The 13,239-nt window shown below is 44.9% G+C and overlaps 1 protein-coding gene across 1 annotated transcript; it reads left to right on the plus strand.

Moving 5' to 3' along the window:
• The first annotated feature begins 297 nt into the window (after positions 1 to 297).
• On the plus strand, positions 298 to 2,291 carry LOC134288300 (uncharacterized). Its single transcript, XM_062852697.1, has 2 exons — positions 298 to 409; positions 466 to 2,291. Exons 1-2 carry the CDS (start codon positions 370 to 372, stop codon positions 1,449 to 1,451), a joined length of 1,026 nt encoding a protein of 341 aa, XP_062708681.1. The 5' UTR covers positions 298 to 369; the 3' UTR covers positions 1,452 to 2,291.
• The last annotated feature ends 10,948 nt before the right edge of the window (positions 2,292 to 13,239 follow it).

Below are 13,239 nucleotides of genomic sequence, written 5' to 3' on the forward strand. Positions count from 1 at the left end.
GTTTTTTTTTTATCCTCGTCGCCACTTGTGGTAACCGCGTCTTCTAAGAGCGAGAGTGTACAAAAGACTGATTGTTCGGCTGCTGCGCTGATGCGCGTTAGCCAGCTATCGTGCCACCACGAATGTGCGTGTATGCATACTAATACGCGGTGCTAGGTAAACAAGTAAGACACTCGTCACCACAGGGTCTAACTCAAATCAGTTCATAATTGAATTAGACCCTTTTGTTGCAGAAGGGTCTAATAGGAATCTGAAATTTTCGTAAGTTAGACCCTTTTGTAAACTTATTGTTTTTGTTTTGTTTCCGTGCTGATGTTTTGTTAATTGCATAATTAGAAATCACATAAATCGTTGTGAAAGACTGTTAATATGGATCTCGATCGCAGCAAAGGACTGCTGCTGTTGTTGGGTAGGTGTGTTTTATTATTCATTTTTATATTATGCTATAACATACTTCAATTTCAGAAGCGGCAGAAGTCCTGAGTGAGGCGAGAGATATCGGTGTTATATGTGAAACTCCAACTGTAGCGCAATATGAGGAAGTGGTCACCGGCCTACCAGCACCAGGATTTCAAAATCGGGATTCAAGTTTCCAGTCAAACTTATCCTTCGAAAATATTGTTGCCTCAACTCCGATAAAAGAGTTTAGAGATCCGCATATACTACCAGCACTGGACCTGTCGTTATCCTTCGTAGAAGAACCTCCGCTGGATTTGTCGTTGAGAAGCAATGATGTGGATATCCCCCTGGATTTGGCACCCGTTTGTCGTCAGGAACGCATCGCATGTGCCGAAGCAGACGAATGTCTACCGCTCAATTTAGCTGCAGTTAAAGGGACCGTTTCCGGATCGCCGGCATTGCATCAGTTTAACCACGACACCCAACATGCTGAAGCTCGTAGTCCGGACATGAATACGGACAAGCCTGAGACCAGCTGTCGTCTCGAAAGTTCGGTTGAGGACAACTCCTCGCCAAAATCAAGCTCGGGCAAAAACAACCATCGTCCTTTAGTTTCAAATCCACCGACTCCAGCCGTTCGTGATTCTTTGGAAACCATCAATCAGGTGAACAATTCAGTAATTTTGTCACCGAAAAATGATGCAAACCCCTCAGATCCTTCGCTCAATCCACATGAAACCAACACTATCCCCGTTCAGCTATCTGTGAGCAAGCCCACAGAAAGAGCTCAGTACAAGGAAGTCCCGCAAGCGGCGGATGACTGGGATCCTGGAAGCGAAGATGAAGACGACGATGATAGACAAATCGGAGACGCAACATTCCTGAACAATTTTTCAGTTCACGAGTACTTTGAAGTGTACCGTAATAATGATTTACTCGGCGATGACGAAGATGATGTTATCGACGAGTGTACGGATGATCCCGATAAATGTAAGCTGGTTGATAGTCCTGCTAATACATTAATAAAAATTGTTATATGTAATCTTAAATAATTACAAAATCTTATCAAACAGGTCCATCTCCTCGACCTTCAGCGGCCGATGATCCGGGATTTGATCAAGGATTCGATGATCTCAACAAGGAGAACGTCAACCGTCGTAGTAAGCCCACTGCGCGCAAACGAGTGGAAAATAGGAATCGAAGAGAAAAAGGCCTGGAATACTACCGATACAATGGAGTCAAAGTAGCAGCACGCTGCGTGAAGCAGGCATGTTCGTGTTCGAAGCTTCACTGCGATGAAAAATATCCTGAAGACATAAGAAAGAAGATTTTGGAAAACTTTCTGAAGCTTTCGTTTTCTGCACAGAACCAATTTCTGAGCTGCCACATCAGTGTGTCACCCGTGACCAGTCATACAGTTAGTTCCAACATTTGTAAATATGGGAAGTTCATATATTACATCACGCTTTGAGGGGAGGGAGAGAGTAGTTCAGGAAAGTGTGATACCCCATACAAAAAAATCCAAAGGTAAAAAAGGGGAGAAGGATCGAAAATGGTCCAGTTTTGTGTGGCGTAATGTATGGACGTTCCCTATATTCCTAATGCATGCAAGAGTCAAACTATTTTCTTCCTTTGAAACGCCTTCATAGTATCAGGATTGCATCTTTGGCGAATCTTATGATAACTACTCCGGCTCTAATGAGAAAATATCAGCATTACATATGAAATCGTGTTTGACAAACTTCGAACTACCTGCTAACATTTTAAAATAGGAGACTTACAAAATTTGAAAATTTTTGGAGGAAGAATATTTTGCCTAATACAAAAGTATTGCCAATTTTTTTCATTACTCATAGCGTATTTATTATCGCAATTGTTTCAGGTGATTAATTCCAGGAGAGAATACACGGTTAAATATTTCCTTCCTGGAGTGGGAGGAATGGTTCGAGTGTGCAAGGCGATGTTCTTGGCCACGTTGGACGTCACATCCAAAAAAATTAGATGTCAGACACTCAAAAAGTTGGACGGTTCGGGAATCAGCGCCGATGATAAGCGTGATGGCAGCACTGTGCCATTGAGCATCATTGTGCCATTGAGCATCACGCATTCATCGAATACGCAATCGACAGTGTGAATGGACCATTAGTGTAACGCAATGGGGCACGAATGAAGAGGGAAAAGGAAATGAATAAAGATCACACCAGTTTGTTACCTCGACCTGTAAAGACGTGTTTTACTGCTTTCTCTGCTATTTTCCATCCAATAGGTCATGGGCCTGTGAAGTAGCCATTTTGTTTTTTGTGCAAAGTGAACACGTAGAGACAAGTCGTGGATATTTTGTTGAATAGTTTTGGACATTTTTAAATTCGACAAAATGGAGAAGATCGGTATCGCGAAGTTGACGAACGATAATTACGATTCGTGGAGGTTGGAAGTCGAGTTTTTGTTAGTGAGAGAAGGACTTTGGAAGTACGTCTCGCCGGGAGTGAAGCCGCAACTGGATGCTTCTGGTTCGAACGCGGCGGCGGTGGCTGCCTGGGACGAGGGTGACCAACGAGCGCGCGCGACGATCGGTTTGTTGCTGACAAGAAGTCAACACGGACACATCCGGAATACGAATTCCGCGAAGGAAGTGTGGGACAATTTGGAAAAGCAGCACCAGAAGAAGACGCTAACGACCAAAGTGCAACTGATCAAACGAATCTGCGACATGGAATACCACGACGGCGACAACATCGAAGAACACTTGATGGAGTTCGAGGATTTGTTCGAGAAGCTGGCTAATGCCGGTACAAAGCTGGACGAAGACCTCCAAGTGGTTCTAGTGTTTCGAAGTTTGCCAAGTTCGTTCGATGCACTGACGACGACGCTAGAAAACCGAGCCGATGATGAGCTGACCCTGCAGCTAGTGAAGGGGAAGATCATTAACGAAGTGCTTAAACGGCGGGAACCATCGGCAGTGGATTCGGTTGTTCTAAAAGCGGACGATAAGAAGAAAAGTGTGGTGTGTTTTTTCTGTGAGAAGCCCGGCCATAAGAAGAAGAACTGCATCTTGTGGCAGCGGCAGAAGAAAGAAGAAGGTGCCAGTAGCTCAGAAGCGAGTGGGCATCGTGAACAGACGGAAGTGTCGAAAAAGCAAGCGAAGGCAAAACTTGCCAAATCGGAATCGGAAGCGTTTACGTTTCTTGCCAGTGAGTGCGCGACGAAAGAGTGGATTGTCGATTCCGGCGCGAGTTCGCATATGTGCGCGAATCGGAAGTATTTCGTGTCGTTGAGTGAACCGCGGCAGGACACTCCGAAATCGGTAACAGTTGCCGACGGTAAACGGGCGGTAGTGAAAGGCGTCGGATCGTGTAAATTTTCTTGCGTCGGAGGCGGAGGTGACGAAAAGCTGATTTCGCTCAGTGAAGTGCTATTCGTTCCGGAGCTCGACATGAATCTCGTGTCGGTTGGCAGGCTCGTTCAGAAGGGAGCGAGAGTCATCTTCGACAAGAACGGCTGCACGATCGCGAACGGCGACAGGATTGCTGCTGTTGCACCGTCAAGCAAGGGCCTCTACCATCTCCAAATGGTGGAACGAGTGAATGCGGTTTCGGGACAGTGCCATGCAAAGGACTGCATACACGAGTGGCACCGGAAGCTGGGACACCGTGATCCTCAAGCTATTCTGGATCTGGAGCGTAAAGGTTTGGCAACCGGCATCAAGGTACGTAACTGCTCAGTAAAAATTACTTGTGAACCCTGCTTGGAAGGGAAGATGGCAAGGCTGCCATTCCCCAAGAAGTCAAAGCGGAAGTCGAAGGCAGTGTTGGATTTGATCCACACCGACTTGTGCGGGCCGATGAATACGGCTACACCCGGTGGTCGTCGATACTTCCTATCGCTAATCGATGACTACAGCCGCTATACCACTCTGTACATTCTGAAGAGGAAGTCGGACACGGTGGATGCTATCCGGGACTTCGTGCGTCTGGTGAAAACGCAGTTCGGAAGGCCTCCGAAGATCATTAGATCGGATCAAGGAGGAGAGTATCGCAGCGCAGAGTTGGTCAAATTTCTCAAGCAGGAGGGCATTCAGCAGCAGTTCACGACAGCATACACGCCGCAGCAGAACGGAGTCGCGGAGCGGAAGAACCGTTCGCTCGTGGAAATGGCTCGGTGCATGATCATTGAGTCAGGATTGCACTATCGGTACTGGGCCGAGGCGGTTAACACGGCAAACTGTCTGCAGAATATGCTGCCAACGAAGCCGGTACAGCAGACGCCCTACGAGATTTGGTACGGGACGAAACCGGACATGAGCATGCTTCAAGTGTTCGGTTCAGAGGCGTACGTGTTCATCCCGAAGGAGAAGCGGACGAAGCTGCAGTCGAAGGCGCGGAAAATGACTTTCGTTGGGTATTCCCAGCAGCATAAAGCGTGGCGTTTCATCGACTTGAAGACAAACGAAGTCGTTTTCAGTCGTGATGCTCGTTTCTTGCAGTCGGGTGAGAAGGTTGAAGATGCAGTCGCTGAGGATTTCTTCGAGCTGGCTCAGCTGCCGGCAAGGTCAACTGGCAACGTGGAGCAGGAGGAGTCGGACGGGTCCGATGAAGAATCCGATGAACCAGATGGTGGTCCGGACGAAGATAGCGATGAAGAAAAATTCCGTGGTTTCGATGAAGAATCTTGCGAGAATTTGGTTCGTGGCTTCGATGATCCAGCAGACCAAAGCGTGTATGAAGATGCCAGTGGAAGTGAAGGATCTTGCCGAGATGAGGATATCATTCCTATCCAGGAGGAGTCAAACCACTTTCGGGAGGAGCAACTCACAGGTACACCTCGTCGGTCAGCAAGGTCAACGAAAGGTATTCCACCTGAACGTTATATGGCGGATGGCAGGTTAGCTAAGTGTCAGCAGGACGAGCCTCGGAGTTACCAGGAGGCGGTGAGTGGTCCTGAGAGTGATCACTGGAAGGCTGCCATGAACGACGAGCTGAAGTCGCTGCGGGATTGCAAGGCTTGGGAGTTGACATCGGTGCCGCCAGGAAGCAAGACGATCGGATGCCGCTGGATCTACAAGAAGAAACAGGATGAGCAAGGTAAAATAATACGTTATAAAGCTAGATTAGTGGCGCAAGGTTTCACACAACGGTACGGCCTGGATTACGACGAAGTGTTCGCCCCCGTCGCGAAGCAAGTTACGCTTCGTACTCTATTGACCGTCGCCGGGCGAGACGGAATGAAGGTAAGGCACGTTGATGTGAAGACGGCATATTTGAATTGCGATTTGAAGGAGACCATCTATATGCGGGCACCACTAGGACTACGAGTTGGAAGTGACAAGGTTTGTCGGTTGCGGAAAAGCCTCTACGGATTGAAGCAATCAGCCAGAGTTTGGAACGAGAAGCTGAAAAATGTTCTGACGCGACTCGGATTCAAGCAGGCGGAAGCTGATCCGTGCCTGTTTGTGCGGAAGAAGAACGACAGCACAGTGTATATCCTCGTCTATGTGGATGATATGCTGATCGTCACCTCCAATGACAAGGAATACGACGGGATTGTGAAGGCTTTGGCTACGGAGTTTCAAATAACAACACTTGGCGAGGTGAAGCATTTTTTGGGGATAAGAGTGATGTAGTGTATTGCACTTATGATAGATAGTGTGAGCCATACCTTTGCCATCGCACATTGTGATGATTATTATCTTTACCGACTGATGCATACCTGTGTGCATAGAGACCTTGTGCTGGGCGGGAAAAGAGCTGACAGGAGAGACCAAAACAAACCAGGCATTATGTTGTTAGCGGCGCTGGCGGACGGACGGAATACTACAACCTGGCGACGAGGATAAAAAAAGGAGGTAAATATAAATACAACCAGTGAAAACAAATGGTTGGTGGTCCAGTTTGTAAAGTGGTTATAATGGATTTCCACTACGAGAATTGAATACAGATGTGTTTGGAGATGCGCGAATTCAGAGGAATTCTTTGTGGAACAACCGAATTTAAATGCGAGTTGTTGCCGGACGCGAGAATTGAGAAGAATTCTCCGTGGTGTGGGTTCGAACTTTGCGAGAATCAGAGTGATTCTCATGGCGTTGGCGAGAATCTACAGGATTTTCCCAGAATAAGTTGCGAGAATTGGAAAGAATTCTCCAGGGGAGCAAAGTTCGAGGGAAACAGTGTTTCCCAAGGAGTTGGCGGAAATCAGTAGGATTTCTCGTGTATGAAGTGCGAGAATTGCGCTAGAATTCTCCTGGAATCAAAGCTTGAGGTGAAATGCGAGAATTGCGCTAGAATTCTCCTGGAATCAAAGCTTGAGGTGAAATTGTTGGAAGTCATGAGGATTTGCTGTATGTGTATGCGAGAATTGGTGCAATTCTCCATGTAACAGCATTGAAGACATGTAGATATTGTTACTGGAAACTGATGTGCCTAAAGTTGAGAATCGGAAGGATTCTGATTCAATGATGGAATGAAAAAATAGGAACATGGTTTTTCTTCTGTGGACCGAGATTGAAACGAATAGTTAATGCCGAGGGTTATTCGTTCGTGTTTTGATGTGAAGGTTAGAAACAGTGTATGACGTAGCGTAGCGTATACCACTGTGAACTAGGGAAGCAAACGAAAATGATATCTAGATTGCCAACTTGGCGTTTCTGAAGTAGAGTTTCGTTTTGGTATTGATGCGGGTATTTGCTTTGATTTCGATGTTGCACGCTATTTGCGTAGATTACGGAGGAAAGAAATCAGTTGACAACTGCATGAGTAATTTAGTTTTCATTTATGATGTGTTCTCTGTTTTGCTTTTAGAAGAGGTTGTCTGAGAATAGTAAGGAATCAAAGCTTGATTTTCTCAGAGATGGCGCCACCACATTAAAAGTAAAATCATTTTTCTTGTATGGACAAATCGCTGGCTTGCACTTGTTTCGCATCGCAGCGATTTGTGCCTTGGGGCAAAAAGTTGCAAATTAGAAACAGAATCATTATCCTTACGCGTTTCTTCTGGATTCATTGCAGTAACAGAGAATTGATTACATCACCATACAAATTTCAAGTTGTTTACTTCTTTTTTTCTGACTGGCATTTTCCACCCGTGTTGCGCATGATGTTTCGAGTGGATAGGTGCCAGGCGGCGCCGCTGTATATGTGAAAAACACATGGAACACGAGCGCCATCTATGATTCCGTAGCGCAAACTTTTCTGCTTGTTTACACTGTTATTACGTTTACCGCATTTATCAGAAAAGCGCCACTACCGGCACTTTAGCATAAGCGCAGCTGCTTACTTCCTATTGGTCACATTGTGCAGAGCATCTTTGGGGGTGCTCGGGATTCGCTAACAAGTGAGTAGCGCTTTAAGCGAGTGTTCAGAAATAGTAGCGGGACAGTTGTACTGTAGAAGATGCTGTGTGAACTTGATAGCTTCCCCGATACGAACCAAAGCAAGTAAATTGTTGGCTCCCACAGTAAAAAAAAGTGCCAAAATGATAACGCTTCGTGGACTACGATAAGCGTATCCGATGATTATATTGCTTCTAGGTAGGATTTGTGGCGGCCGGGATTTTTGATAGCGGGATCGAGTGACATGCGCTCGAGTCTTAGTCTTGGAAGGATAGACAGACTAGACTGTCAACATGGTTAGAAAGCATATTGTAGTTGAGGAGTTATCACCGAGCGAATGTCTACTGTACTTGGTTTTCGGCGTTACGTAGTAGTGATTGGTTTGCAGTAACTGAATGGAGTAGTGGAGCTGTTTCTTGATGAAGCTGATTATGGTGGATTCCCAATTGGATCAAAAAGGGTGTGAGTGGGGTTTTGTTTCTTACTTTACATGTGAAACACATTCGATGTCTTATATGCGATGTTGAGAAGTAGGATTGTTGAAGTGCGAAACAGAGACATTAGTGAATTAATACGGACCAGGATATTTAACTGTGTCCCATACTCTGTCATAATGAAGACAAGATGGGAGATGTAAAAGAAGAGGTCGATCAGTGACAGACGTTGTTGATAGGCTGGAGAAATAGGGAGCAGCTGGTTAATGTTTTCGTGTACAAGTTTTGATCTTCGTATGGCTCTAGTGGTCGAAGCGGTTAATGTGCGAATATTCATCAGGACCATTCCCTTGATTTTAAGTATAGATTGCGGCTTCGTGCTTGTCATGTGACTCATGTGACAGCGAAAAAAAAAGGAAGGTCAGTTGGAGGGAAACCAATAATTGTGCATGTGATCGAGAGCACGGAGCTGAGACGAAGACTTTTTCTTTATGTCAAGAAAAAGAACAAATAAGGGATTTTCGGTTACCATTGCAAACAATGTCAACTTTGCTTCATGAGATTTTGTTTTGAGGGATGATGTGACGCGTTGGGATTTCAAGAAGTTTTCAATCGAAGTAATGTTGTAAGCATTGACGAAATTGTAGCAGAAAGGACTGATTGTTCTGCGTTTTACAGCTTGTTGGATGATGTAGGCGTTTTCGCTTTTCATTTGGATGAGCATGTTTTCTTGTGTCAGTAGTCAAATTGCACTGAATAGTGTGGGTTTTGCATGGTTTGCAAACTCTAAGAAGAGGCTGAAGAGTGGAGGAGTGAGATTTTTCTTAATCTTTTGTCAGTCGTGCTGTTGTGTTTTATATAACACGTTGGAGGGGGCTCGCTTGTTGTTCAAAGCGTCAATGGTGATGGTTGACCACGGTGATGGTCGACCGGGCAACTTCCGGTGGGTTGAATGAATTAACAAGTGCATTCAATGAAACGGTGGCTGATTCAGACGTTTCATGAAGTTTTGCAATTGATTTTCAAAATAGCAATGGTGTTCTGAAGGATGTTGTAATCTTCAGACAAGCATTCTGAGAGTACATCCGGAGCTTGTTTGATTCTATAGACTTGGAAGTTAATGCATTGAAGTGTTTCAGCAAGCTTAGTAGCGAAACTGAAGGTAGCGCTGTTGAAAATTATATTAGGACTGACGTTGAATAGAACCTGCTTTTCCTCCTTGGTCTTCAAGTGCTACAACAAGTATGCTGAAAACAATGGGAAGGATGCGCAGTGCCTTCGACATAATTCAGGAAGTGTGAGAAGATGGATCGCGATGTGACTTATGCCGTTTTTCTTTTTTAACCTGGGTTGGAACTGGATTGGCGGAAAATGTGTAAACAAACAACGTCAAACAAACTTTAGTACAAGCGAAACCGAAATTGGGTTGGGGTTGAAACTGTGATATGATCCAGTTCCAACCCAGGTTGGAACTGGATAATAAAGAAAAACGGCATTAGTTGTGCGACGCTCAGTTAAGCGGCGCCACGACATACCTGTTCTTCCATATGAAAGCTATATTTGGGATTGTTTTGTTATCATATTCAGAGATGGTACTATGAGAATTACACTCAAGTTGTATGACGAACAGATGAATGGGTAATAGGGTTTATCTCTAAAGCTTGAACGGAAGGTTCAATGATGGAGATGCCAGACATTATTAAAAACCCTACTGTTTCACTAATCGGTTCAGGCTGAGCACTGAAGTTTTTATGCATAAATGGAGTAACAAGCCCTAGATAAGAAGATTCCTATTTCTCGAGTGATCGCGCTGTTGTATTACAACACGTTGAAAAAAAAAATCGCTTTTTTTCACTACATTAGCATGGTACTGGCGGCGAGTTTCAGAAAGCTATGAGTTGGGCAGCGCATAGCTAGCCCATTTTTGCGTCAGCCATTTACGCTGGTTCTCTGAAACAATCTGAAACGTTGGGTTTTGTAGAGGCGTATTTTGACAAGTGGACTGGAGTAACTTTCAAACAAACTGCGTTGTAACGGTTGGGGAGTCCTGAGTATATCCAGAATGGCCCTTCTTGTCATTTTGACAGGTCTCCTGATCGATTGGAGCTATGGGGACGACAGTAAATCGACTGTTTCAATTTTGACGTTTCTCTTCTTTGTTTTATCCATGCTCGTTAGTAACAGTAGCTTCGATGATAAAATGTTCCATGTCACAGATACCGACGACTAAAGGTTGGGCAAGCTAACTGTTAGATGGTCAGTGTGGTGTAGTTATTGTGATTGAGTCGTATTTTCGAATCACGGTTGTGGAGCATATCAGCGTTGTCAAACTATTTTCAGGTGACGTGTAGTATTTGAGATGCTTGGTTGAACATTGTGAGCCTATCAATTGTTCCTTCTTTTGGATTTCAAAACCCGGGAGTAAGTGAGCACATTCCTAGAGTATCACTTTCTCAAATAAGGACTTGTTCTTCACTATGTGGAGAATTATAGGAATAATATGATGTAATTGAAAACGGGGAGAAATGCAACAATTAAAGAACAGAATGTTTAATTTAACCTGAAGCGGGAATAGATGTTCTATCAGCAATCAGTAATGTTGATAGAATACATTGAAGTAAGAATAATAGGAAAAAGTTCAGTAAAGCTAGACATAGTTATTGGAGAGTGTTGGGAATTTCCTGCTATGATAGTTTAGCATGCAACGAATCATACAGTGGACTTAGCGAACATATCAAGCGAAGTAACAACTTCACGAACATTAAAGTGAATAGAACTATCTTGAATGTTTAAAAAGAGTATATTTAATATATTAAGACTCCGTGTCATATTACATATAGAAGTAGTAACCGTTTTCGCATTTTTATTGAAAAGGAGGGATTGTAGTGTATTGCACTTATGATAGATAGTGTGAGCCATACCTTTGCCATCGCACATTGTGATGATTATTATCTTTACCGACTGATGCATACCTGTGTGCATAGAGACCTTGTGCTGGGCGGGAAAAGAGCTGACAGGAGAGACCAAAACAAACCAGGCATTATGTTGTTAGCGGCGCTGGCGGACGGACGGAATACTACAAGTGACGAAAGAAGGTAACGCCTACTGCTTGGACCAAAAGGCATACATCGACAAGCTGGTTGAACAGTTTGGACTTGCGGATGCGAAGGTATCACGGATTCCTATGGACGTCGGATATCTACAGCAAAAGGAGGAGTTGGAGAGTCTACCGAACAATGACAAGTTCCAGAGCCTCGTCGGTGGTTTGCTGTATCTATCAGTGAATACCCGGCCAGACATCGCTATAAGTACATCGATTCTTGGAAGGCAGGTGAGCAAGCCAACGAATGCGGATTGGACGGAAGCGAAAAGGGTTCTGCGCTACCTGAAGGCGACAAGCGAGCTGAAGCTGGTATTAGGTGCCGGCAAAGAAGATCTTCAGGGATACGCGGACGCAGACTGGGCCGGAAATGTGAAGGACCGGAAATCGAATTCGGGCTACCTGTTTCGCTTGGGTGGTGGCTTGATTTCGTGGTGTGCCAGAAAGCAAGCGTGTGTGGCACTTTCATCGACCGAAGCGGAGTACATTTCGTTAGCTGAAAGTTGCCGGGAGCTGCTTTGGATCAAAAAGCTACTGAAGGACTTCGGGGAGCCTGTACAAAAACCAGTGCAGATCTTCGAAGACAACCAAAGTTGCATCAAGATGTTGGACGAGAACGCAGGACTGAAGCGATCTAAGCACGTGGACACCAAATATCACTTCGTGAAGGATTTGGCAGAATCACGCAACATAAATGTGACATATTGCCCATCGGCGGACATGTTGGCGGACATACTAACAAAACCGCTGAACAGGGTGAAGCTGGAGAACATACGCGAGAGGATTGGTCTACGATCTCAGCGCGATGAGGAGGAGTGATGGCAGCACTGTGCCATTGAGCATCATTGTGCCATTGAGCATCACGCATTCATCGAATACGCAATCGACAGTGTGAATGGACCATTAGTGTAACGCAATGGGGCACGAATGAAGAGGGAAAAGGAAATGAATAAAGATCACACCAGTTTGTTACCTCGACCTGTAAAGACGTGTTTTACTGCTTTCTCTGCTATTTTCCATCCAATAAAGCGAGCACAAAACACCAACAGGAATCCGATCAGCATGGAAGTTAAAGCATACATAGAAAAGCACATCTTATCATATCCGGCTTACACTTCGCACTATACGAGAGAAAAGTCAACGAAGCTATACTTATCAAGCGACCTGAACATAACGAAGATGTACGAAATGTACAAAACGAAATGTTCACAAGATGGGATGAGTCCTGTCCATTATAACAGTTACCGACTCATATTTAAACAATTTAATATGAGCTTCCGCAAGCCGAAGGCTGACACGTGCTGCGAATGTGATAGGCTGAACATTCTAGTGAAGCAACATGCCAACACTGCTGAACTCGAAACAGTTCTAACTACCCGGCGCGAACACCAAGACCATGCACAACGTATGTACACAGCGAAGAAAAAGGACGTGCTAGATGCTAAAACCGACAGAACAGTGTACACTGCATCGTTCGACCTGCAAAAATGTTTGCCTACTCCCCATCTCCAGTGTGGACAAGCATTCTATAGTCGACAACTGTATACACTCAATCTCACAGTATTCGAAACCCACCAAGGACGTAACTCGGCTCGGTGCTTTTTGTGGGATGAATCCAAGGCCCGTCGAGGATCCCAGGAAATTGGCTCCTGTGTTCTGATGACTCTCCGACGCCTATTGAACGAAGACTCTTTCGCAAATGTCCGAACTGTAAACCTTTATTCCGACAGATGTGGTGGACAAAACCACAACATGACGATGTGTATGATGATCAGCTTCTTCATCGAGGAATGTGTAAGAGCCCAGCGAGAAATGACGATCAGGCATAACTTTATGGTTAGTGGGCACAGCCATATGGAGGTAGACTCCATTCATGCCGCCATCGAACGGGCTAAGAAGGTGAATAATATGGACATAGAGACACCACGCGATTGGGCTGTTCTTATTTCGCAAGTGAAACGTTACATGGAATGGTACATGTA

This window comes from Aedes albopictus, chromosome 2, assembly GCF_035046485.1.
Source record: "Aedes albopictus strain Foshan chromosome 2, AalbF5, whole genome shotgun sequence".
NCBI lineage: Eukaryota > Metazoa > Arthropoda > Insecta > Diptera > Culicidae > Aedes > Aedes albopictus.

Bases quoted from the DNA above. Each gene is read 5' to 3' on its own strand.
- LOC134288300 (XM_062852697.1), top strand. From the start codon at position 370: ATGGATCTCGATCGCAGCAAAGGACTGCTGCTGTTGTTGG. The intron at 410-465 runs GTAGGTGTGTTT...CTTCAATTTCAG, and splicing joins AGGACTGCTGCTGTTGTTGG to AAGCGGCAGAAGTCCTGAGT.